The 27,652-nt window shown below is 37.5% G+C and overlaps 3 protein-coding genes across 3 annotated transcripts in view; 1 reads left to right on the top strand and 2 right to left on the bottom strand.

Moving 5' to 3' along the window:
• The window catches only part of LOC103517026 (fatty acid synthase-like), an 11,981-nt gene extending 4,097 nt beyond the window's left edge, over nt 1–7,884 (top strand). The window contains exons 3-4 of the mRNA XM_026829270.1: nt 6,520–6,633; nt 7,681–7,884. Of these exons, the coding sequence (XP_026685071.1) occupies nt 6,520–6,633; nt 7,681–7,884 (318 nt within the window). The remainder of the gene's footprint in view (nt 1–6,519; nt 6,634–7,680) is intronic.
• Nucleotides 7,885–7,967: 83 nt separating this feature from the next.
• Nucleotides 7,968–13,092, bottom strand: LOC103517025 (putative uncharacterized protein DDB_G0277255). Its single transcript, XM_008482027.1, has 5 exons — nt 13,086–13,092; nt 12,302–12,429; nt 11,968–12,083; nt 8,850–9,181; nt 7,968–8,344 (listed from the first exon to the last, which is right to left on the bottom strand). Exons 1-5 carry the CDS (start codon nt 13,087–13,089, stop codon nt 7,968–7,970), a joined length of 957 nt encoding a protein of 318 aa, XP_008480249.1. The 5' UTR covers nt 13,090–13,092.
• A 12,591-nt stretch (nt 13,093–25,683) lies between these two features.
• LOC103517024 lies at nt 25,684–27,162 on the bottom strand. The gene has a single exon (XM_008482026.1). It carries the CDS (start codon nt 27,160–27,162, stop codon nt 25,684–25,686), a length of 1,479 nt encoding a protein of 492 aa, XP_008480248.1.
• Nucleotides 27,163–27,652: the final 490 nt, after the last annotated feature.

The following is a 27,652-nucleotide window of genomic DNA, read 5'->3' as shown; positions in this document are numbered from 1 at the left end:
GTCAATAGTAGCTTGTCGCTGAGTGGAATCTCGGCAGTCATACAAGATAAACCTTTCTACTATTCTCACCTGCAGGTTGTAATATCGTGTATTGTTTGGAATCAGGCGAGTGTAGCCCAGTAGCGCCACTGGCTCCCTTGTTGTCCTCTTCTTTGACTCCCGGTTTGGGCGGGGCAAAGCCCCTAGTTTCGCCCAATACATGACTACTAGGCGGCCCAGGGGGCGGCGGAAAGCCGACGAAGGTGACGCAGTTGGGCGGTGGTGGATAGGGTCCGAGTTCGATGTCTGAGGAGCCTGGAAGAAAAGGTGGTGTGGTGATTTTGAATACAGTTTGGAACTTGAATATTAAGAGATTGGTTATATAGGTTATAGCTATTTAAGCTGATAATCTTTTCCTGGATAAAGCCTGATTTTTGATTAATAAATATGTAGAATTGAAATTCCAAAAACTTCGTAGTAAGTCACAAAGTACTGTTGCCAGCCTAGTTAGCTTGGACGGTAGCATATTTAGTAAGCGCTAGGTCACGGTTTCGATTCCCAGCGGGGCAAACTTCATCCCAAACACATAAGGCTCGTTCTGGGAACGACTGGCTTTCTCCTATCCTGTCCTCTTTCTCTCTTCCATTTTGAGACGAAAAGACATTTACAGTTAAGGTTCCCTCAATCAAACCTTTTTTTAAACAAAAATCGATACCATCGTTTTCAATTCGATTTCGATACGATAAGACCTCCTTTCTTACAGTTCCCTCCATCGTTTTGGATACCATCATCCCATTTTCACTTACTTCCCGTGTCCTCTTCTTTCTCATTGTCCCCCGAATCTTTCTCCCCCAGAAATCTAAGACGTTTTACATTACATTGAACTGGTGGTCTTTTCTGACGAAATTCCTGTGTGCGGAGTCCGGGAGTCCGGTATGTAGGACTATTGCACCCAGGCGTAGCTTCTTACCTGGCAGGCGAGACGATTCAACGGGCTTGAACGCCGACGACGGGGCACTGTATCCTTGACCGCCCAGCCCGTGTTTGTCCCCATAGTCCTTGCCGTAGTCCCGGCCCTGTCTAGACCGGTGGCCAGGGTCAGGCTCCTCCACCACCACCACTTTCTTCTCTTCCTTCACCTTCTTCTCTTTTTCCTCCTCCTCTTCTTCCTCCGGTTTCTTTTCTTCCACCTCCTCTTCCTTCTAATATTCCTCCTTCTCTATTCTCTCTAAGCTAAGTCGCCCTCCTCCCTCCTCCTCCTCTTCCTCCACCTTCTTCTCTTTCTCTTCGTCCTCTTCCTCCTCCAAACGTTGTCTACATTCACTTTTTATTGCTTTACTGCTTCATTGCCTTTTTCGCTTCTGATTTGTTTTCAGTTCTTTTTCCAGATCCATCGCTCCGATATTCCTGATGGAGCTTCCCGAATGGGGACAGGAAGGGGGACTCCAAATGGGTTTATTATTAGTTTTAATGGGGATGAAAATCCCCGGGGACTCGTAAATATTCTCGCAGCCCCGGGGTCGGAAGGGGATGATTGGGGCGAGATGTGTTGTTGTGTCTCATATTTCCCTTCGCAGCTTTTGACAGAGGACTGCTGAGAGGCTTGTTTGGGTTTTTCGCCTTTTAGGGAAACATTTTGAAGCGTTGACTCGAAGGTTTGGCTGGATCATTGGAGCAAGAAAGTGTTTGATATCACGGGAGAATCTCGTTCCTAGCGTTTTATTTATAAAATTTATTTGACATAAATATCCTTAGACATATTCTTCCTCAGAAGATTGGTCTGGCCATCCAGAGAGGAAACGCAGCATCTACCCGAGGGGAGAAATTTTAGTGAAACTTTTTATATTTAAATAAATAACACTAAAAATGATTTTGGGTGAGTAAAAACACTTGGCTTTATGTTTTACCAAGTGTGTGTAGGTACCAACAAATACGTTAATACAAATTTATTCCTTTTTCCTTTGATGTTAAATAAATACCTAAATTTAATATCATCCGTTTTTGGAGTTTTCGAAATGATATCGTTAAGTATTTAAGTTTGTGAAATTGTGACAATTTAAGTTTTTGAAATTGGTAATGGGGATAGGGGCAAGTATTTCAAGTAATCAGATTCCCAAGTGGGAGAGAGACAATAAATCATTGATTATTCTCTCTTTCTGTCTCACTAGACAGATAAACACATTCCTGCCGGAAAAAAGGGTTTCATTCCAATGTAACACGCCGGAAAAAAGGGGTTTTCAAAAGCGAAAGGGGAAGAAAACTAATATAAGAAACAACAAGATATTTGAAGATATTTACGTACATAAGAACTTCTGAAGATATAGGTTCCTACATAAGAACAAGTTTTTTTCAAGATACTCGAACTTTTTGAAGAGATATACCTTGCGAAGATAATGACATTAGGAAGTTGGAAAACTCTTTCCCCCCCGAAAAAAGAAATTCGGTGGCAGCAGCCCTTTGTGTTTATGTTATTATTTAAGACGCGAAGATGTGAGGGCAAAAAGGGGGAAGAAGATTGGGAGAGAATGGTAATAAGACGGACAAAAAGGGGGATGAAGGACTCAAAGGGAGAAGACTGGTGAAAGGGGTATTAACAAAGGGCCAGAGGGGTGGTAAGAAAGGGGTGGAGGGGGATATAAGAAAGAGAGGGGAGAAAGGAAAAGGGAAAAAAAGGGCAAGAGGGGGATTTTTTAAGATCCTGGTGAAAGCTATATGGAGGGATTTCTTTCAATATCCCTTCTCTTTCTTCGCGACCTTTGTCCCTTCCCCCCTGCTCTTTTTTTTCAGAGTACGTGCGTTGGTTTTCAATTGTCGCCTGTTTTCTCCCTCTCGTGTTTATTCCCTTTTTTAGAGAGGGAGGTGGGAAAAACATGAGAAAAACCAAGTTGTTTTCTTGTTCTTCAATGGGAGGTTTGTGGATAAAATTTTTTTAAAGTGTGGGAAAAGAAAAAAAAAAAATTGTTAAAAATTTTTTAATTTTTTTAAAAAAAAAAAAAAAAAAAAAAAAAAAAAATTGACTTGATGAGTGCATTTGATAGAGTAGTCAAGAGCACTGACTCACTGAGCACTGGATTTGAATCCCAGTCAGGGGTGGAAATTTGTGTCTTCCCTAACAGACAAAATAAAAGTACCTATTTACCGCTAAGCAAAGCGAAAGTGTGTCTAGTAAAACCTTTTTTACGGCGTTCCCCAAGGATACTCTCTCGGACCTCAAAAACATATTTGAGGGAGTTATGTGCGATCTGTCCTATCTTTTCGACTATATCTTATTTCTTCCCCCCTTACTTTCTTTTTTCTCTGTAAATATAAAGAAGACAAACTCTGGATACAAAGACATGGGAAGGAGAGAGAGAGAGGAAGGGGGAGAGAGGGACAGAGAGAGAGAGAGTTTTGTTGGTAATGAGCTTAAAACATAAGCCGGCAGTTGACACGGAGGGCATATTAATTTCGCCATTCGGAGCTCTCTCTCTCTCTCTCTCTCTCATCTTCCTTTCGATTTTCAAAATATATGGCCTTTAGCCTCCAAATCACCAAGGCAGTAAAATGGAAGTGAATTTTTAAATAAATAAACTAAAGAAAGTGCTCCTAATTTTCCGGATGTCCTTAGTTCATCTTTGAACCCTTCGGTAGGTAGTCATTCATTCCCAAAATCTGGCTAATTCAAAGAAAAGAAATGAAAAAGAACTTGTAAAATCAACCTGCGAAATGTGCAGTGAAAAGTTTGTAAAGTTGTTTCCAGGACTGCTTCTGGGCGTAAAAGGGGGTTTTCAAACCCCCCAATACTTCCGACACCAATCCTGCCTATCTGTAGGACACGGAAAGTATTTCTAAACGAGTGAGGCTGGAAAGTTGGCACTTGGCATAGTACAGAATCTACTCAAACTCACCCTTATTCAAACTGGTCGGCGACAGAGTGGGCAGAGGTCGCAGGAGTTCGCTCATCTTGGTTGAGTCTATGGTCGAGTTCTGAGGGGGCAGACAGGAGGTAGGTTGGGAACCGCTGGAAGTGACGGCCGGGACGCTGGCTACGCGTTCCCGCGTGACGTCCTGAATGGCCGAGGCTGCACGAGAACTTGCTCCTGAGGAGAGAAGAAAAATGGAGAATCAGGAAATGACTGATTTAAAAGACGGCTCGAAGGGATAATGTACGTTCTCTGAACCGCTGGCTTTATCCTATCCTGTCTTCCTTCTCTCTTCGGGACGATAAGACCATAGCAGTTACAGTTCCCTTTGTCAAACCTCTTTAAAAATACGTAAGGGTAATAGAAAGTAAAAAATGCCTGGTTGGTTTCTAATACTGGAAATATTGGGTCATTTTTCTTAAAAAGATTTTTGATAGAGGGCACTTCAAAAACTGAGATCTTATAGTCCCGAAAGCGAAGAGAGGAGGAGGACAAGATGGAAGCAAGCCAGCCGTTCCAAGAAAGAACCTTATCTCTGTTTAGGATAAAATACCCTTTAAATAGGTTAGATCTTTTGTGACTTTACCCAACTCTTGCAAGCTAGACTGTTCCAATTGATCATTGACGTCCAAAGTTTGGTAAATAGATGGGTGAACATTTTCCCGGCAATACTCAGGCTGTCAATAGTAGCTTGTCGCTGAGTGGAATCTCGGCAGTCATACAAGATAAACCTTTCTACTATTCTCACCTGCAGGTTGTAATATCGTGTATTGTTTGGAATCAGGCGAGTGTAGCCCAGTAGCGCCACTGGCTCCCTTGTTGTCCTCTTCTTTGACTCCCGGTTTGGGCGGGGCAAAGCCCCTAGTTGACTGAAAAGTCCCTTTACTCCAGCAGTAGGCTACTACTATTATTGTGGTCAAATTCTCAAATTATGTTGAGGATATTCCATACCTCGGCTGGGATTGAACCCACGCCCTCCTGTTTACCAGGCGAGCGCCTTGACCACTACACCACCGAGGTAGGGTTAATGTGGAGAGATAAGGTCCTTTGTGAAGGAGACGCACAGAAACAATACCTGGGCTCCTCCCGTGTCCTACACAGATACTCAAAATCAGGCCTATACTATTTCCTCTGACTCTTCAACTTTCAAAGTTGCTTTCTCAACAATCTCAATACGAAAGACTTCGAGCCACCCTTAAGTAGCTTCCACACAGTCATGATCAGGGAATGCCGATCGACATAGTGCGGACGGTGCTTCGGAAAACTAGGGGGGAAATATTTTTAATATCTCCTATTTTCCCACCTGCCTAATGGCCTCTCATTATATCTCCGAAAGCATATTGTCCCCAAGCTGCTATTCTGCGAGAAATTCTGATATTTTTAATATGGTGTCTAATATGTTTCCCTCTTTTTCCCCATATTATATTTCCTGCATCTAGGAAATTGTAAGTTTTTTTTTTTTTTTTTTTTTTTTTTTTATTATTTTAAATTTAGATTTTCTACTTTCTAGTCAAAATTCTCGGTAATACCTATGAGGAATTTTACAAGAGTATGGCCTGTCAATTTGGTAATATTAAAAATTAAAGTGCCGTTGTATATTCATGAAAAATGAGGAGACCATGACTTTTTGCGCCATTTTCCCACGACAACATTTTTCTCAGAAGCTGTTTTACCGAAAAAGCTGTTTTACCTCTAAAAATTTATAGTTCCTTCTCACATAAAATGGTTCAGGATTGAATAAGAGGTTAATAATAGCGACCCGGGCTGATATCATGTAATGACTCAATAGATAACATCGTAGGGGAGAGCGGGGTAAAATGGGGTAACACGGGGTACTCTTTATACAGGCAGAACGAGTAGGGTTGTCCGTGTTTTATGGAAATATTTAAGTTCTCCATTCTCCTCTTCAAATTTCTTAGTACCTTCCTATTAAATAATAAAATTATCCTATCAGTAAATAAATTCCCTACAATTTAATACACTATTCTCCAAAATTCATTATCAACAATTAAAAGTCAAACATTAGCTGTCCCATCTTGCCCCACTCTCCCCTACCTATGGTTTTTATCAATCGCATTATTTTAATTAATTCAATTTTTACAATCTTTTAATTGCTTGTGGCTTCTCAATGAAAGCATACATTAGGCGTTATATCAAAGCTATCATGTTTTGATATGATTTGAATAATGAACCTTTCCATTTTGAAAAGAGAAAAATAAACAAATAAAATAATATCAATGGGGAAACCACATGAATTTATTAGAGTAAGTACCTGTACATACTTACAAAGTTAAGTACCTGTACATACTTACAAAGGTATTTGTTAGTCCGGACTTGTGAACAGAATTAAAAGTTGAACTTTTTGTATTTCTAATCCTATCTCTACGTGTTTTACCCAACATACTACGAGCGAAATTAAACACAATTGATTCTATCCCGATCTCTCTACAGACCGGAAAATCACCCGAACGACGAGTTCTGCACGGTGTACTACGCCCCATTGAACTTCCGAGACATCATGCTGGCGTCCGGCAAGCTCCCGCCCGACGCCCTGCCCGGCGATCTAGCCGGACAGGACTGTGTACTCGGGCTGGAGTTCTCCGGCCGCGACACGAAGGGCCGTCGCGTGATGGGACTGGTAGCCGCGCGGTCCCTGGCGACCACCGTGCTCGCGGACCCGAGCTTCCTGTGGGAGGTACCGGCCAAGTGGACTCTCGAGGAGGCGTCGACCATTCCCGTTGTTTATGCCACGGTAAGTTGACGAGCTGTGTTTTTGTAGAAAGCCAGAGGTATTATATGAATATTTACAGTATATTTTTGACGAATAGTTTACAATCGTATAAATACTTAGTCATCCTATAAAAAAAAGAACAAATAATAATATAAAATATAGACAATGTTAGTTCTGATAAAGAGAAAAAAAGTATAGAAAAAGAAAGTATATTGCGTCCGAGTATAAGGTTAACCCATGAGAGCCGAAACCTACATTAAAGTCACACCAAACTTGACCAAACCCTTCTCTCTTTTTCACTAATATCTGAGTCGCTCCACGTCAGAGTGCATCGGGGATGTCTATTAGTTTTAAAACAATTTGTTCTCTATTATTTGACAATTACTTCTGTACTGGTCCAGAGTTAGAAGCGGTTAAATTTCAGCAAGATCCAATGGAAGAAAAAAGTTCGGCTCTTATGGGTTAAGACTTTTTCATTGATAATATCAGCCCTGGTTTTTACTCATTTACATGTAGTTAGCACAAGGCTAAGAGTAGGCTTTTTTTAAAAAAAGTTTAATAGGGTTTTATCGTCCCGAGAAGTAACTGTTATGACGAAAGTCTTATCGACATGAAATCGAAGAAAGGAAGACAGGATAGGAGAAAGTGAGCCGTTCTAGGAACGAACCTTATCTGTTGAGGATAATGTTAGCCCAGGGCGGCCATCGAACCCGCGGCTTGGTGCTTACAAGGCAGACGCGCTACCAACCAAGCTAACTAGGCAGGCAGACCTTGTGTAGACTGTGGGAGTAAAGAGAGTTTCAGAATAAGTAGTCACTTTTCTGTCTTCTTTTCTATTATTCAATTCTTCTTTTCCATTTTTTTTTTTCTAATGTATTCTTTTGGATTGTATTCTACTCTTCTTCTTTTGTATTCTATTCTATTCTGTTTTAATCTATTCTATTCTGTTTTATTCTATTCTATTCCATTCTGTTTTATTCTATTCTATTCTGTATTCTATCCTATTCTATTCTATTCCAGGCATACAGAGAGTAGTATTCTATTCTATCCTATTCTATTCTATTCCAGGCATACTACTCGCTAATCGTGCGTGGTAAGATGCGACCAGGGGAATCTCTATTAGTGCACGCCGGTGCTGGAGGTTTGGGTCAAGCGGCCATTTCCATTGCTCTGCACATGGGATGTACCGTGTACACCACTGTGGGATCCAAGGAGAAGAGAGAGTTCCTCAAGAAGAAATTCCCGAAGGTTCCATACCTCGGCTGGGATTGAACCCACGCCCTCCTGTTTACCAGGCGAGCGCCTTGACCACTACACCACCGAGGCAGGTAGTGTTTTTACTTGGCCCTAACCCCTTACCTGGACTCCGCCATCTTCTCCTTGTTGTTCAACTTGGTACACTCGTTCTCGATCTTGAGCAAATTGTCAATGTCCTTGTTGTTATTGTTGTTCTCCTTCTCCCCACTCCTCTTCTTGACACCTCCACCTCCACGCTTCTCATTATTCTCATCCCTCACTGTAATCACATCCTTGAGGTTGGTCACTCCTCCACTCACGTTCGATACGGAGGTGGCGTACGTGGACGAGACGCGATGGCTGGGGGTGGTGTTGAAGTTCTTGTTTTCGTCGAAAAGGTTCTCAAAGGCGGGGTTGGCTTCGTAGGGGTGAACTTTCTCCGAGCTGGTGCTGTTGGAGTAGTATGTGTTGTTGTGTTTGGCGCCTAGCCAGCTCCCTGTGGACATGAGGAGGGGTTTACATTAGGTATGTAATATGTAGCGAAAGGTTTCTTCTAAATAGATAAGTACTTATTGACTAGTAGAAAAAATACAATCGGTAGGTATTCCGGCTTAGGCACGAATTGACATACTTGTTAGGACCACACTCGCTAACTACGAGTAATTTTCATGGCTATAGTCCGGCAGGTTGAGTATCTATCCATAAGGTTCAACTTCCCCCTCTCTTTTATGGCGCTACTAAGAGGCCGTAGTTCGTTTGATCCGAAAGGTAAATCTTTTACAAGAATCTGAACAAATGTGTAAAAAGTCATTGGATGTTTCTTATTTCGCAGGTGCTTTCTTGGACGTGAAATCCATTTTGTTAAAACAGTTTTTGCAATCGAAAATAAATTGAATTAATTGACGTTATTTATAACGTTAAAAGGTTCAGTTGATGGGACGCTAATTTTGGTTGCAAAACTCGCTAAAAACGTCAAATGGCTGAGAGAATCTTTTTCTTACCTGACAGATTCTTCAACGCTGCCTCCGTCTCCCTTATCAACGTCTCATCGTCCACACAATCCTCACTGGAGTTATTCTTCATGAACTTCTTGCCCGGGTTGTTCAAATTGGTCTCCCCACTATTGTTGTTATTCCCTGGCGTAGCGGACACCAACGCGCGCTTTTTCTGCGGAAGCATGCTGTCGTGCGTGATGTTCTCGACTTTCTTCCTCTTCTTCTTGTTGTCCGGGGAGTTTTGCTCGTCATTGGCGTTGGCGGAGAGGGAGTTGTTGTTGAGGGAGATCTTGCGATGCTGCTTGAGGGCGGCGGTGATGCTGGGCGTTGAGTTGAGGCTGAAACAGAGACAAAACGGGGATATGGTTGGTTAAAAGATTCGGTAACTTTGTGAAGCTCCGTTTTAACTATTGGGTTGTATGGAAAGCATTTTCTATAGAAACAAACTGGGATGATTGGTTAAAAGGTGTTGAAGGAATGTGGAAGTTTCAGAATCGTGAATTCCAAACAAAGAATGAGAGCTTATTGGCGTTAGCCGTAGGTAATGGAGTTATAGGACTGTAAAGTCCCTTTACTCCAGCAGTAGGCTACTACTATTATTGTGGTCAAATTCTCAAATTATATATTGAGGATAAAATTCCGTACCTACCTCGGCTGGGATTGAACCCACGCCCTCCTGTTTACCAGGCGAGCGCCTTGACCACTACACCACCGAGGCAATAATGGTAGGAAATGATCAAACAAATCCACAAGCTTAAAGTAAGTACCTATGTAATATAGGTAGGTAATTTACCTAATGATCAAATAATTCCGCGATATTTAAGTAAAATGGTTAACAATACCATTATATTGAATTTAAAAGACCATTTAGCCACAAACGGAACCCGCCTGATGTGACAATGACATATTTGACCTAATCGTCGCTGAAGAAACAAAATCGCCTATCCACACTATCGACCTTGTTACAAACTTTGTTCAGGAGAGGACAACACCTGACTTATTTGAAAATCTTTTTACTTTTTTTTTTTTTAATTTGCATCAGTTTGGTGATTTTAGAGAACTGAAATTCTATTTGGTTGACTGGGTTCCAAAATTAGATATAACTACCTACCCATCGTCATAAAAAAAAGCTTGATAGGCAGTTTTGTTTCTCAAGCGTTGATACAGTATTAAATTTCTTCTCGACGGCATGTGGAAGTGGGTGCAATAACATCACACAAACATAAACAAACATTCTTCAAGTCTCTTTTCTCTTTGGAAACCGTGTCTTTGGAATCATTAATCAAATTTAAATGAACATTAAACGCCTATCAAAATCTTCACACATTTTTCACTCAACTTGAAAATTTAAAGAGTATTTTAGACATGGATTTAGATTTCAAAGAGTACCTATTTAGCGTTTAAAATTTTATTTCGAGTAACCACTCGGAGAGTCATTAAGATAGTGGAATTTTAAACTCTTTTACATGAAAAGGGATGACCTGAGCGTTTAAGTTTGGGGGCGAATGGGTGTGAATTGAGAGTGAACCAAGAGTTGATTAATTGAGAGAATTTTTAATAATTACCTACCTAGGTACACCTAATATTTACCTACTGTTGAAAAATTTCCATTAATTATCGCCGTGGTATTTTGTTTTTGGGAAGATTTATTTGTTTTTTTTTTTATTTTTTTTTTTTTATTTTATTTTATTTTTTTTTATTTTAGGAGAGAGAAAAAGAGAAAGCATTAAACTTATTAATAAAAATTATATCATAATGAAATATTTATGCTGTGTTTGTCAGAGTCTGTTCCCATTTTTAGCCGTTCTCAATCTTATTGACGTTATTGATACCTCATCAATTCATTATGTACCTAAAATCGAACCAAGTCAGAGCTAATGCATTCGATCACCTTCCAATTGAAAATTTCAAAACCATCACCTTAATCCTTGGTAAAACCTAATTATTATAGCAAGCAGTACCTACTAAATTTCTTATAGGTATTAGGTTTATTGGTACCTAATTGGTTTATCATAGGTAAATATTTCAGGTATTTATACATCCTATTTATAATTTATTGGAACCGAATTATCTTGACTTCCGGGTGTTTTGACTGTTGACTCCAATTTTTCCAATTAATTTGTAGATAGATACCTATCGTTCTCAATATTGACATGCTTTCTGTTTGCATAACTAAAAATATAGTTATACATAATATACTTACCTATGTATTGCTATAATATGTACATAGGAAATATTAGACATATAAATATCTATTTCTAATGGAATTAGCCAAGAACAAAAGAAGTAAAAGAACCCATTTGTGCAAACATTCCTCTCTTGCCTAATTAGTTGATTTGAATTTTGTCAACATTGGTGACATGATAAGTACCTAATACAGGGTGATTTAGAAAAAGATGTTAGTATATACAATTCAGTTTTCATTTAATCAATTTTCCAAAAAAGTGGAAATTTTCGAAAGAAAGTGCGTTAAAAAAATAGTATTAACTACCTGGGTAGGTATATACATATTATATATATATGTTTTTAAATATAATTTTCTCCTTTTTTAAAAATGACCCTGTATGCAGAATAGACTCTGGAGGATAAAATTCCATACCTCGGCTGGGATTGAACCCACGCCCTCCTGTTTACCAGTCGAGCGCCTTGACCACTAAACCACCGAGGCAGTTCCCTCTCTATTGCTATTGGGAAATAGAGATAGAACAGATTAAAAAAAAAAAAAGAAAGTGTTTCAACGCCGTTTTTATCACACGTAAAAGATGTATAAGTTTAGATGTAAGCCAACCTTGTAAGAAAACAATATGTTGAAATACAAAAACCATTCTATTCTATTCCATTTTTTCGTAGCATTGAAACAACTGCTATAATATTAGACTCTAGAGGTCTCAAATGGACGATAAAAGACACACTACTTCCCATTTAGGTGCTGAGTCAACACGAGAACACCAGAAACTGAAAAGATAGTAAATTAGAATAAAAAGAACTGATCTGCTCCCATAACAGAGTGGTCACTGTACTCGTCTTATACGCGAGAGACCCGGGTTCGATTTCCGGCGTAGAGATTCAAGTTTAAACTTAAATTTGTGGTCTTGGCCATTAGACATAGAGATAATGACCCTACCTATATCCCACAGCATTGAGAAGACCTTCCAATATGATGGAGTCAATATAGTCCAAGTAGTTAAGCCAGTTCTCCAGCTTCTCTGGGTCTTCTTCTAACTGCATCAGAATAATTTCCTGCAATAAAAATGAACACAACCAGCGTAGTTAGGTTGGTCTACCTTGTAAGCGCTAGGCCGAGGGTTCGATTCCCGCCCGGGGCGGATTTTATCCTGTACGGATAATGTTCGTTTCTTCTATCCTGTCTTCCTTCTCTCTTAGATTTCGGAAAATTAAGACCTTAGCAGTTACAGTTCACTCTATCAAACCTTTTTTTTTTTTTAATTTTTACATACTGATTTCCTTGGTTGGGGCGGCATAAAGACCATGGAGGTTTTGTACTCGTCCATATTCTCCATCTCATCCATAACATCTCCAGGCATGTCTGCATCTACCATGGCCTGTGAGTCTACGGGTGGAGACACTGAAAACAAAATGTGAAACATGTTGTTTTAATATTTTAAAATTCTTGAATTTTTTTCGAGTCTTACTTTTTAATGGAAAGTTGAATAACCTTTTTTTTTTTAGCTAAATCCCCTTTAGGGGAGCTATTTATTTTCGACTGAATTGTACTAATCCTCCGCCCTGAATACCTAAGGGCTGTCAAGAGTATCACTCGTGTAAAATAACTGTAGTAACTGAACCCTTGAGGAAATATAGCAAACTGGTAAAGACATGCATTATGTCAGAGATGTACCCCTAGGTTACCCAGATTTGAAGAGAGAGAGAAAGGGAGGGAACGAACGGAGTGAGGTTACAAGTTTTAACTCGATGACTTTTCGTTTAGTTTAGGTGTTTTTCCCCCTTCTTTTTAAATTTAAGCAAGGTTCTTTATTTATAATTGTTTAATTTATTATGTACCACCAGCTTTCTTGAGTTGTTAGATTAGTAGAGACAGGGAGCGAGCGTTTAATTTATTATGTACCACCAGCTTTCTTGAGTTGTTAGATTAGTAGAGACAGGGAGCGAGCGAGAGAGAGAGAGAGAGAGAGAGAGAAGAGAGAGAGAGAGAGAGCTATAACCTAAAAGAGTCGAATTTTTTTTTAGAAACAAGCTCCCAGAACCTAAGTATATGCTTACTCATGCGTCGCTTAGATTAGGTTATAGGGTTGTTTAGAGCTATAACCTAAAAGAGTCGAATTTTTCTTAGAAATAAGCTCCCAGAACCTAAGTAGATGCTTACTCATGCGTCGCTCAGATTAGGTTATAGGGTTGTATTAGAGCTATAACCTAAAAGAGTCGAATTTTTTTTAGAAATAAGCTCCCAGAACCTAAGTAGATGCTTACTCTTTTTTTTTTTTTTTTTTTTTTTTTTTTTTTCAAATCTGTTTGTCCTTTCAAATAACTCTCGAACGGTTTGTCCCTTTTTGATAAACTTTGGTAGAAATGTTCAACAAAGAGAAAGAAAATCGATCAAATTTATTGCCAGACTGCCAAAATTTGGATTGCCAAAACGACAAAATTTTCTTGTCCTTAGATTTTAGCTGTCAGGTTGGCCTGTAGATTTGAGAAAGTGACCAAATTGCCTGTTGACGAATCTATATGTGAAGTCATCAGGCCACAATGCGGCAATAAATACATAGGTATTTACATAAATACCTACATACATAGGTATTTACATAAATAAAACAGTACCTATTCCTCACACCAAATCACCAATACTTGTATTTGCCAGACCGGAAGCGCCAAACTTAGATCAAAGAACTTTGCCGGTAGCGAAATAATTTGTACAGGTGATTGCCTTCATACATATTGATTGGGCAACAATAATAGAACAATAATTTGATTTTATTATCGAATTAGGTATCTATGATTGTCTCTGTATACATGCATATTGATTCTTATTGATTCGTCAATTAAGTCTAAGTAGGTACCTATCTACAGCCAAGTTTTCGATGAGTGTGAGGTCGATGTGTCTTGGACACATAATTGGTATTCTTTCACCACATAACTACTTTCCTCTAGCAGTAGGACTAATTATTGAGAATTTACAATATTTGAATATTAATTGATCAATTTAAAAATCATAGGTATATAAATAATGTTGTAAATTATTAGGTATATTTTATAAATCAATAGCTTCTAAGTATCAATATTACCTTCTAACAGATATCTAGATCTAGGTACCTTGTATGATTTCTATTACCTAAACATAATATTATGAACACACACATTTCAACATCATTTTATGTAGCGACTTATTGCCATGCAGATTTTTGGTGGAGATGCCAATTTCAATACCACAAGAAATATTAACATATTGAAATTATTATCCTAAGTATTTTCTATTGCAAATCTGTCCCTGACTTCCGCCATCGGACTCACCCATCCAATACCAGGAATTATACAGGATTTGAATCCCCAGACTGCCCTAGGAGTGCATTGGAATTCAAAATTTCGGGACTTCAGTAGTTTTTTGGCACCTCAGTAAACGGTTTGTCGCCGAAACAATTCTTGTGAAATTTTAATAAGGTTTGGCTGTATTGTTTGTTGAATTTATTGGTCTTTGAATATATTTAGGAGGTATAGTGGAGATCAAATTTTTTGGGATAGTTTGCATTTCCATCCCTTTTTCTGACAGCGTTTTCAGAATGTCTTGAAAATATTTTTAAACGTTTAAGAAAGCTCTTCCACCCAACCACTGGTTTTATTTTTCAGTGTTTACTGAAAGCTCATGCTGTTGTCCTCAATATTACCGTCTTTGAATGTCTAGTTTTGACCATTTGGAATGCCAAATTGTTGTTGATGCGGGTTCGATTCCCGCCCGGGGCGGATTTTATCCTGATGGGATAATGTTCGTTCTCGGACCGGCTGGCTTTCTCCTATCCAGTCTTCCTTCTCTCTTCGATTTTCGGGACGATAAGACCATAGCAGTTACAGTTCCCTCTGTCAAACCTCTTAAAAAAAAAGACTCTGGTTAGCTCTGATGGTTGAAATCAACGGAATGAACCCAACCATTGCCAAATCCTACTTCATATGGCATGTCAAAATTTGGAAACTATAACAAGGTCTATATGTCTAATGTCTATTTAGCTCCAGGCTTAATAAGACTCTCTAATTAAGTTATCAAGACGGTTTCCTCTATTTCCGAAACAATTAAGATGTCTGAATTATGACAAGTTAAACAAAATAGTATTATTACAAACTTAAAGAAACATAGGGTAAGTGTACCAGTTAGGTATTGAGTTATTGACCCATGTGAAAAACATGCTAGTTATTGGCCCCTCAGTGAGTCCATCTCCATAAGTCTGTACAGCACAAACATTTTCAAAATCCAAGGTTATCAAAAGAAAGATTTAACCCTTTGTTGACCGATGTAAACTGTAGTAGTTACCAAAGGATTAGACGATATCCATCGTGGATTTCCTGAATTTGCTATGGTTCGATGCAGGCGCTATCACGGTAGGAGAGAGGGAATTAGGAAAGGAAAATACAACTATAGTGAAAAAAAAAAAAAAAAAAAAAAAAAAAAAAAAAAAAAAAAAACAAATGTTCTAAAGTCAATCGGTTTGAACCTGTCCCAAATTTTTCGCACCCGACTGTATATTGATGTCTACGATATTCAAATTTACATCGGTTTTCATAGGTATTGTCCATCGAATCTATCAAACGTGTTAATGTTAATATTGGTATTCAACATAATTTGTATATAATTTACATTGGTTGGTTAGTTGTTTAATCGTTTTTTTATTCAGCACAGGTCACCGCTGCCACCGGTTTGCTGTTCGGAATTAATTCGGTGTGTTCGTTTTGCGGAAAGCGCCATTTCGTGCTTATTTGGGTCCGTTGCTTAACTCAAGTGTTATTTCAGCAATATAGGTACTATCGTGAGATCTTTGTGTGATATGATGGACTAGTGATTGAATATTCCGATCTGATGTTAAGATATGAGATCGATTGACGCCACATAAGAGACCTTCTTCTTTCTAGTCTTTTCCTAAATAGTCTCGGTGTTACATGAGGGAGGGACCGATGAAGCCAATTTAAACAACCGATTAATCGAACTTTCTTTAGGAGGTTTGATAGAGGGAACTGTAACTATTAAGGTATTATACGAGTACTTCCGAAAGGGAAGAGAGGAGAAGACAGGATAGGAGAAAGCCAGCCGTTCCGAGAACAAACCTTATCCCTCGAGGATAAAGTTTACCCCGGGCTGGAATCGAACCCGTAACCTAGCGCTTACAAGGCACGATGAATCGGACTTCCTCTAGGTTTATTTTCAACAGTTTGGTAGGTATACTGCACCTACTTATAATAGGTACCTACTTACCTCATAACTTCTGACCTGCAGATGGTAGGTACCTTATTTTACACCGAAAGTGTTTTCCCAAACCAATCAATCCATTAAGCAGGAATTTCGCAAATTGCTGTCATTTCAAAGATTTCAAATCATAAAATCGACATACCTCCGCAAATACCATGCTTTCCAGCAAGAGAGAATCGACAACGACTTGCTAAATTAAGTGATAAAACATGTTAGGTTATAAAACTTAAACGTTTTAAACATGACAGACAAACGATTGTTTAAGAAACGTAATATTCACTGAGGTGTAATTTTGCGGAATGCGCGAATTGGGTTGGATTTCAAATTGAAATTACCTAATGGTTTGTTTATTGAAATTAATGTTTGTTAAAGTGACAATCAAAGAACATTATCTTCGGTTTAATTCCAATTGTTAACTGTCAATTTCATGTGTTTGAATATCACCTGTTTATTGTTTTTCGTATAAAGTCTCACAGTCTGATACGTTTTGGTCGGGCTTCTAAATTTTGTATTAAGAATGGAAAATTGGCACATCCACTAAAATTCTAAAATTTCGTCCTTATATTAAATTTGTCTATTTCCACCATTCCTCCTTCTCTCCTGGAGCCTTTACCTCTCCAACCTCGTTTTTCCTCTACAATAAATAGAGAAGAAGAAGAAAGAAGAATAAGAAAAAGAAGAAGAAGGAAGAAGAAGAAAAATAAGGAGAAGAAGAGAAACAAAACTACACCAGGTGAATGTATTATTTCGTCGCCTATTACTGTAACTTTCGCTGAAAAAAATTCCAACACCCATGGATTTCCTGCAATCTGATTGGTTCCTTCATTTTGGGTTGATGACTCATTGCTGTCACATTGATCTGGATGAACTATAGGTACTCATTTTAACAGGAATTTTAGGACAAAGTGTGTGTTAACATGGGGTTAGACCTGATGTTAGATATTAGGCTAGACTCATAAATTAGATAAATAGATAGATACCTACCTACCCAAATAGTCCTTTTGTCAAACAGTGTTTAGTGTTTCAAGTTCAGTCGGCCGCGCCGCGCCGCACGCCGGCAGGCACTTGACATGCATAGACATTATTCCGCGATATGACCATTGACTATACCTATCTGTCTGTCAAATGGAAATAACGTAGGTTTATTCCTAAATATACTTTGGTAGTTATAACTAGAAGTAACTAGCCTATCTATACCTATATAAATATCTAAATACCGCCTTGTGACCATGCTTGACATATTGTCTGGTCGCAACGACAGTTTACCTATAGATATATTAACAACGCGTCAATTAGGTAGATTGTACGACATACCAATTAACAATTAGTAAGTAGGTAGGTTTGTAGTTAAGAATGATAAGCGATACTGTTTTTTCCACCGTTCCTCCATTTCTACCTAATTTTCGGTTCGTCAGATTTTATAATGAAATCTAAAGAGTGAAAATACTGTTGCATCTTGAGTTCACATCCTTCCTGAAAAGAATAGCCTCAAAACAGCTCAACACTAAGTGCAAAATGGAACAAGTGCGTCAGCCAGTTATCAGGGTGGATAAAAACCAAGGTTGAAATAGCGATGATACGGGCAGTGTCCCTGAGGCTGTCTAAAAAGGGAAAAAAAAAAAAAAAAAAAAAAAAAAAAAAAAAAATCAGAAATCCACCCTTCCCTCATCATCGTCAGGTCGTTAAAAGAAGACATTTGTGGTTGTCATGGCAACCCAGATACAGGAGGTGAGAAAAAGGTAACAATGGCACAACAAAGCGAAGAGAGTTCGTCTAAGGAAATTAAAGGAAAACGATTGAAAAGACGGGAAATGGCTGGGGTGGGAAGCTAGGACGAGCAATTTTCATTGGTTCTTGAAATTTTTCGTCGAGGGGGGATGATATTGATGTTGTTCACCCCAATTAACTCCCGAAATAAACGGTTTTTATTTCGTATTTATTTATTATTTGTTTCATTTATTTGACATATTGATGGCCGTTTAGTCACTTATTGTACCTTACCTATCTATTTGAGTGGCAAAAAAAACCTATAATATTTATAGATAGGAAATATAGATAGACAGTTTGTGCGTAGGATAAAAGCAAATGAGAATAAAAGAAGACATTTATTTAATAATAATTCCGCAGAATAGGTATACATACCTACATGTATATAACCATAAGATTAGATAATAAAGTACCTATGTATAAAGATAAAGAATTAAAGATAAAACAATCCAGCTATTCTAAATAACAAAAAAGAGTAAAAAAAAAATAAAAAATAAAAAATAAATCGTGGTCTAAAAGACTTGTTCCTGAGGAGAGTTACAAGCATTATAAAAACGCTTAGCAATTTATCATAATTTTTAAAAACAGAAAAAAAAACTTAGTGTCATTTATAATCTCAGCTAAATATGTTCTTAGCTAAATATGTAGGTAGGTACATATTTTATATTATCATTAGGTAAATATGTACTTAGATAGGTATATTATATAGTATATACCCACCCAATGTTTACATAAGTAGGTATATAGAGAGGCAGGGAAAGGAGAAGGAGAGAAGGTTGAGGAAGACTTGAGAGAGAAGGGAGGAGGTGGAGGGGTAGGAAGGAGGTAGTAGGTAAGGTAGGAAGGTATTAAATTTAGTCAAATAGGTATAGTGGGCGTGGGTACCATGTTCTTACTTACTTGCCCTTTGATAGAACATATAAAACATAGAAGTGTAAACTGATTTCCTCTTTCCCTCCTCCTCGTACTTCTTCTTCTTCTTCTTCTTCTTCTTCTTCTTCTTCTTCTTCTTCTTCTTCTTCTTCTTCTTCTTCTTCTTCTTCTTGTACTTCTTCTTCTTCTTCTTCTTCTTCTTCTTCTTCTTCTTCTTCTTCTTCTTCTTCTTCTTCTTCTTCTTCTTCTTCTCTTTCTCCTCGTCTAATTAATTGAATTATGTTTTCTATTCTTGGAGAACCAATCTCATCTGTCAATCGAACTTAATCCTACAGTTTGATAGGAATGAATTGACTGATTGATTGATTGGTTGATTGATAGATCGATTGATTGATTTCTTTCAATAAAACTCCAATTATACACATTGGTATTGGTTGATAGGTAATGGGCAATTTCTCGATTGATCCTTTTCAATTAAATTCCAATTACGAGTGGATATTGATAAAATTAAAAAGTATAGGTATATGAGTATGTACCTAATTAGTGCTATAGGCATTTTCATTCAAAACCAATATAGGGAATCAATATCTTTTTCTTTTTTTTTCCTGCTATCCTGATGCTTAGGTATTTCTAACCAATATATTTACCTTTCTTTGATCTCTCTTAATTACTAATTAATTGAGTTGATTTCTTCGTTAAACACTAAACCCACCTACTCTTTATTATTATTTTGTTCATATAATTTTCTCTCAACTCAGCACTTACCTGACCCTCTTACAAACCACAGTATTGTATTTCCCTTTAATAACATATAAATTAGTACGATAATATGTTGGCGTGTCAAAATTGTTTGCCTAGCCACGATAAAACAATATAAAATAGGTATATATTTCATATGTAAATGTTTCTATATAAATATGTATTTATAACGAAATACCTCTTGGTAGTGGCGGGTTCTAGGGGAAACATCATCACTTTTTTTCTCACCCCCCATAGGTATACTTACCAAAAAAATAAATAACAGGTACCTGCATTCTTAAGAACAACTTTAGCCATATTTTCCATTCCCAGAATTCCCCCTCTTCTGAAGCTATTTTTCCCCTCTCTTGGTGTGATAGCGCCTGTACTAAACCATACGAAAAAGAGGGGGTTTCAGCTTCAGAAGAGGGGAAATTTCGAAAGGAAAATACAACTTTTCTGTATTTGGGTTTATAGGGTAAGTGTACCATTTATTCGCCCCACCTGTACCTACGCCACATAAGTCTGAACTGGACGAACTTTTTCAAGATCCAATTTCATCAAAAGAAAGGGCTTAAAGAATGCTATCGAACCAGTGGTATTCCAAAATTGTAGTCATAAAAACAAAAATTAGAAAAATAAATGTGGGCAGGTGGGCCAATAAATGGTACGTTTTTTAAGTGGGCGAATAAATGGTACACTTACCCTATAACTTTTCTGTATTTGGGTTTATACGTATACACAAAAAGCCCACTCTGAGCCGTAGGTAATAGGTGTAGGGGCAAACAGCCCTGAAAATTGGGTTAAACGAATCCACGAATTGGTTTGTAATTTACACTGATGTTTATAGCTTCCCCTTTTGAAAACCCACCACACTCCACTGGTCTGTTCATATTTTTTTGAAGTGGTCTACAATTCCACATTTACATATTTGCGTGCTAATATCAATTAACCCAACTTTTATATGATTAACCCGTTGATGTGTTAATTAGGCATCAAGCAGAGCGGTTTAAGTGTTTTCAACTAATAATGATATAATTATTATACAATTTATCCCAGCATGATTTCTTGTCTTTTTCTTAACATGAACGGTCTAATGCTAATGTTACCAGTGGATATGGGATTTCCTAGTGGACATTGGATGTGGACGTTGGACTTGAATGGGGTTAATTTCCTTTTTTTTTTAATTCCTTCAAAAAAATATTTGTTAATTAATTATTTTTAATTACTTAGCTGAAATATGATGGTGAGACCTCTTCATGCCCAGTTTAGATCCCTTTTATTGTTATAATTCTGTAGTTAATAAATGGATAGATCAGAGGTTATTAATTTATGAAATTAAGAAGAAAAGATATTTTTCGGTACATACTATAACGATCTTTAAAAGTACACCTACTATTAAAGTGACTTGGTGAAAAAAGGAGACATAAAAATATCAATTATGACCTCAATGTAAGGCCTGATGGGACCCAAGAGGGTCAAACCACCAGTACCATGATTTACGAACCCCTACCCTCCTAGTCTGGTATTTGCTGACGAGTTTATGGACGAAATAATAATTTTATTGTTCCTAATAAATTTTGTTTCTAAATTATCACAATAAAATGATTTGATATCCCCCAACCAACCCAGTAAAAAAAAGTGAACCCTACCTACCTATTTCAACCATCATTGTACTTAGGTACCTATACAATACTCTCGAATTTCAGTACCAACTCTATAGTATTTTAGATACAAAAACTACATAATATGCAAATACATTAATAGGTAGGTAGTACTGGTAGTAGGTACTTATAATACTTATGCAAATTTGGGTCCGGAATATGCAATAATAGAATCAAGAACATCATAAAGTGGCACAACGGCTTGTAGAAATATCTTCATTAAACCAAATAATTTAAGACCACGTGTTACAAACGAGTATGCTGAGTAGGGTATTTTAACATTGGAATACTTTTAACTTTAACACAACTGGCTGAACAATTTTTTGGGTATTTTTTTTTCCGACCGAGTGATTTTCATTCTGTGAAAAAGAAAGGTGAAGAAGAACAAAAAACTGTTGGTATTAAATAATATACCTCCGAGTATTTTGATTTCTTTACTTTGATTTAATAATTATTTTAATTTGCCAAAATATTATGAGCAATGCGTTTAAAGCTTTAAAGCACTGCCCACAGTGAAATCTGAAACAAAGTACCTATAGGTATGTATAGGTATCTTGTTATAGGTACTTAGATCAATCAACTATCCTTGTACCCAGGAATTAATAGTACCTATCGGTAGTCGAGTGCTAACTGTATTCTGGAGTGTAAACTTGTTGGATAGTTCCCCGTTGCATTTGACTGTTATTTCTCTGTTTAGCAAAAAGTTGTACAAATACTTTAGAAGAGCTTTCTTTAAACTGTCGAAGTAGGGCAGTTTTAGTCCCTTTATTTCAACAAATTAATTTAGCACCATAATATCAGGGTACGGAGTTCGTCAAGATTTTGGCGTTCCACAGGGAAGGAACTTCTTCCCATGAAAATAATATTGTGAATTGTGATCTTCCCTGTATGAACCTTCTTAGAGGAGCACTACACTTTCTTGGCTTTAACATTGGCTCCGCTAATTCAAAGACAAAATTTATTTCACGAACACAATTATTTGCTAATTGAAAAATTAAAAACACAATTACAATTTAACTAGGAGACAATTAACATATTTATGTAGACGAAACAATTAATGTTTCTGATTAAAACAAATATGTATTATTGGAAAGTCGAACTGTATGTTGTGGAAAAAGGGCCGATTTTCTAATAATAGATAATTATTATTAATTTGGGAATAATTAGGTTACCTTGATCTAAGTTAAAGTTTGTGATTTTGTTTACAATTCCAAACAATTTTATTAATTACCTATTTTACCTATACTTTTGATGAAATTTTCCAAACATTAAGGCAGTTTGGAAATTTTCCCATAGGAAATTATCTCATTTTCATGATTTAAGTGAGGTTTTACACTTCGGTAAACACAGTGGCACCCCGATTTTGCTCCAAGTACCAAAACATGACTGTATACCAAAATGAGTCACACCACCCTATCTAGATCGAATTGATCAACAAATTGTAACACAACCAATCTATGTCGATCACGACGCCGAAAAAACACCATTATCACCTTTCACGATTCGATCGCCAATTGCCAATTCCTGACTTTGATTACGACATAGATCTCGCTACTCCTGTGTTGTTCAAATTATCATTAATTTTCAAAGATTGTTTTAGTTTTCTTCTTCTTCTTCTTCTTCTTCTTCTTCTTCTTCTTCTTCTTCTTCTTCTTTTAAAGATTGTTTTCACATTTGCAATCCACAGTGTCTTTAGAGCATGTAGCTACTTACATAGCATGATAATTAAACTAACATAGATAATGTACACCGATCTTGTTTGGCTCTGCAACAGGCAAAACGAGTGGCGAAGAGTGAAGAATCTTGGTTTAGTAAATAAATAAATAAAATAGATCACACAAAAAAGAAGAATAATGAGGGAAGGACGGGCTAAAAAGCGAAATTACTCTTACAGAAGAACATCATACGAGTAATTATCAATAACATTTGGAACTCCCTGAGGTTTAAAAGTTACCTATATATCATGAAAGGTGAAATATTTGTAGAAGAATTTTGTAAATTCGTCAAAAATTAAAGCATTTCTATAAATTCGTTAAACAATTTGGTAAATTCGTTTTTCAATCACCTCTGAATTAATCAATGGTAGATTAGTCTGTTCTAGGACAATTTGACACTTTTTGGGACAGTTTAGAATATTTTGGGACAGTTTGACAGTCGGAATACCTAACCTGTCCAAATTAACCTGGCGTTATAAATACTTCCTATCGAAAAAGTCGTAAGTCTATTGTCGATTTAATAAAATCACGTAGTACTCAATATTTCATCCGAATTTCCGAACTAAAGTCGACACAACAGTGACTAAACTGTTTATTTTTACTTTCTATTTTATAAATTAGAATAGGTCCGACCTATTCCATGTTTTCACAATAAATAATAGGTAAATAAATAAATTAAATAGTTCATTATTTATTTACATGCTACAGTTTAAAATATAAATATAATAAAATTGTTTAAAATAATAATAGGTAAATATTTAGAAAATTCTTTGTCTCGAGTAAACAATTAATCAATTGTTTAGCGAGGCAAAGTGACAAACATTTAAGTACAGAAACAATCTACAGGGTGTCCCACACGTCTCTTTGGTTACCTCGGTATACCTATTAGTTGTTACCAACATAATTATAGGTAGTAGCTACCCACGGTTATGTTGTTACCTACGATTGTAGGTAGGTACCTTATCTAACCTACCTATAGGTATATATATATGACGCAGACCAATAATTAGGTAGATCCGCTGAAAAATTGCGCTGCTGAAAATCACTTCTAAAACGAAGGACAAGAATATCCGTCAAGTAGGTACCTACCTACCTGTAAAGGTAGGTACCTACCTACCTACCTGTAAAGGTAGGTACATAGATATAAAAGTAGATGATATAGGTACCAACACGTATACTTAATAGGTAGATAGATAGCTAATTATGGGAGGATATAAATTATAAAATAATTCTGCATACCTTCTTACTTACACATAAATAGTTCCATATACCTAGACAATCACAACCATCAGATATCACTCTATGAATAACAAATCATAACTCTCGTAATTCTTGGAAATAATTCGGAAACTCATTCTTCAAACCATCATGTAGGTATGCAGATATCTCTACAATTCTACATTGTAGATGTAGATTATACAATATACCTACATATCCACTAATTTAACTCTCATGTAGTTTATGTTCCTTCAATGATGAAATTTTGAGAAACGGGAAATAGTTAGGTACCCTATTACCTACCTAGACAAAAAATAATATCTCCTATTTTTTTTTTGCATACCTAATTCGATAACAATTAGCATAAAATTAACCAAGAGAACAAAAAACACGGCACGTCAATTAATTAAAAATAGAAAGTAATAAACACATCAGATAAAACGATGGAGAATGATGACATTGGGAACTCAGTTTCCTCTAATCTAATATATTGTTTGTTTGCTTGGTTGTTTGTTTTATTATTATTATTATTATTTTTTCGATAATTGGACTGATAGTTTTGGGAACTTACTAACTAGCTAATTACCTACCTAGGTGTCTTTTTTCAAGTAGTAAAAAAATAGATTAAAAAAATTGGCAACATCAATGGCAATTATAAATTGAACACGAAAAAAACCAAGAATTATATAACCCCTGAGGATTAACAAGTCGGCTTAACACAGGATTAGGATTAATCCATAATTAATCCATATTTTGTTTAATTACCTTTAATGCGTACGTGTTTTTGTTTTTTTTTTTTTTTTTTTTTTTTTTCAGTTAGGCGCTTTAACCTTTGGTAAGGTCGTTCGCGCCGTTTTCCGGTTGACTAGATCATGTGGTAGAGGTTGAGGCGTTTGAGATAGAGAAAGAGGGAATTGACGCCTTCAGCGCTATCATCCAGGGATGGAGGGGTTTGGAGGGAGGAGCGGACTTGGCCATGTAGGCGGCAAGACATTAAGTGGCGGACGGTGAGCCGGTCGCCACACTGACAGAGTGGAGGGTCAGTTTTGGTAAATAGGTAATTGTGTGTTAGGCGGGTGTGGCCGATTCTCATTCTGGATAGGATAACCTCTTGGAAGCGTTTACCTTGGTCGCTGGTCTTCCAGACTTTGATAGAGGGTCTGATGGTCTTTAGCTTATTTGTGTTGGGCACGTTATCCCAAAGACTTTGCCACTCGGAGTTCATAAGTGCAGTGACGAAGGGTTTGAAGTCTTCAGGGGTACACAGTTTGAATGGTGTAGTTCCGGTGGTGGGGTTTTTCGCGGCAACGTCAACTAATTCATTCCCTTTGATACCACAGTGGGACGGGCACCACATAAAAGTGATGTCCTTCTTACAAAGTTTGAGGTAGCTCCAAGTAGAGTACACTTTGGTAATCAAAGGGTTGATGAAGCGAACATTAGAGAGGGCGGCTAGGGCTGGTCTTCCAGACTTTGATAGAGGGTCTGATGGTCTTTAGCTTATTTGTGTTGGGCACGTTATCCCAAAGATTTTGCCACTCGGAGTTCATAAGTGCGGTGACGAAGGGTTTGAAGTCTTCAGGGGTGCACAGTTTGAATGGTGTAGTTCCGGTGGTAGGGTTTTTCGCGGCAACATCAACTATTTCATTCCCTTTGATACCACAGTGGGACGGGCACCACATAAAAGTGATGTCCTTCTTACAAAGTTTGAGGTAGCTCCACGTAGAGTACACTTTGGTAATCAAAGGGTTGATGAAGCGAACATTAGAGAGGGCGGCTAGGGAACTTCGGGAATCGGTTACAATCAGGAATTTACCAGACGGGCTATCTAGAATGGCCTCCAGACATAGGAATATGGCGATCAACTCAGCGGAGAATATGGAGTTTACAGGGTTAAGTAGAGTTGACCGAACCACATTACCTACACTGTAGGCGCATCCAGTGGTGGTAGGGGTTTTTGAGCCATCTGTATAACAGATGGTATGGCTGGTGTATTTGGTGTTGATGGCCTCTCTGAATAGACTTTGGAAAACAACAGGAGCCGAGTCGGATTTCTTGCCGTCACATAGGCTAAGGTCCACAGGTGGTGGGGAGTTTGACCAAGGGGGGGTAAACCTCATGTAAGGGGCAAAAGTGCTAGATTCGAGCGCGTTGTCAAAAGCTGTAATGTCCTTATAACGTACACATAAGGGTTTAGGTTTGTTAATAGTGAATGTGAACCCGGACATATCTTGATCGAAAAGGATTTTCTGTGCAGGGTTGAATGGAGATGCACCCACCTTAGAGACATAGTTTAACATCAACTTAGATCTACGGAGTGAGAGAGGAGGAATACCAGAATCCACATACAGACTGACAACAGGGCTGGATCTCAGGGCGCCTGTGGCAATCCGGATACCCGCGTGGTGAACCGTGTTTAGTTTGTTCAGCACATGATCTTTGGCAGAACCATAGATGAAACATCCATAGTCCAAGATGGGCAAGGTGAAAGACTTGTAAAACCTGAGTAGCATACTGCGACGAACGCCCCACTTTTTACAACTGACCATCTTTAAGGCGTTGAGGGAGTTCAAGGCTCTGTTTTTAAGAAGTTGAATGTGTAATGACCAATTCATTTTGGCATCCCAGGTTAAGCCAAGGAATTTTGTGCTGGTGACGAATTTCAATTGAATACCATTGTACGAAAGGGCAGGTGAGCGGGAATTTCGTAGCCTATTGAAATCGATGCAGACGGACTTCCCAGGGTCGGTTGAAAATATGGTACCATTGAGGTCGGACCACTTGTGAATTTCGTCCAAGGTGTGTTGGAAGCGCTGAAGCAATAAATCCAAATCTTTAGAGCGGCCGATAATGAGGAGGTCATCTATAAACAATGTTCGCTTTAGGGGCGGCTTGATAACATCGAAGATATCGTTCATAAAAACGATGAAGAGCAGTTAAGAATAATATTAAAAAAAAAAAAAAAAAAAAATGAAAAAAAAAAGAAAAAAATCGTTAAACCGTTTCGGAAATAACGTTAACACTGTCCTTCACCAAATCTCAAAACCTTGTGAAATCTGAAAAAACATCATGATAGATATATCTATCCCAGACTTGACCTCTTAACCCATGAGTCAATTGGCCTTTATAATATTGTTTGAATCAGTTCTCATGCTAATTAGCATCGAGGAGACCCTGAACTAGGTTGGGGGAAAAAATTTAAATATTTATAATTTCCTTTAAAAAAATCCAATGATTTTAAAATTTCTTCAAAAAATTCTAATAATTTTAAAAATTCCCCAAAAAATCCACATTTTTGACAATTATAATTTTATGAATTAATTTTCCTGTCTGTGAATTTAAATGAGCTACGCTACGGAAACTAATTTTCATTGTCGCATTAATTCTTGATTAATTAGGTGATTTAGG

The sequence above is a fragment of the Diaphorina citri genome, unplaced genomic scaffold, assembly GCF_000475195.1.
Source record: "Diaphorina citri unplaced genomic scaffold, Diaci psyllid genome assembly version 1.1 scaffold1723, whole genome shotgun sequence".
Classification (NCBI taxonomy): Eukaryota; Metazoa; Arthropoda; class Insecta; order Hemiptera; family Psyllidae; genus Diaphorina; species Diaphorina citri.
This window is presented reverse-complemented; position numbering and strand designations above follow the sequence as displayed.

What these genes read in the sequence shown, in the direction of transcription:
- LOC103517025 (XM_008482027.1), bottom strand. An exon ending in CTCAATGCTGTGGGATATAG is followed by an intron (nt 9,182 to 11,967) that starts GTAGGGTCATTA and finishes TCTCTGTTTCAG; the next exon opens with CCTCAACTCAACGCCCAGCA. An exon ending in AGCGTTGAAGAATCTGTCAG is followed by an intron (nt 8,345 to 8,849) that starts GTAAGAAAAAGA and finishes TCATGTCCACAG; the next exon opens with GGAGCTGGCTAGGCGCCAAA.
- LOC103517024 (XM_008482026.1), bottom strand. Translation starts at nt 27,162, where the DNA reads ATGAACGATATCTTCGATGTTATCAAGCCGCCCCTAAAGCGAACATTG.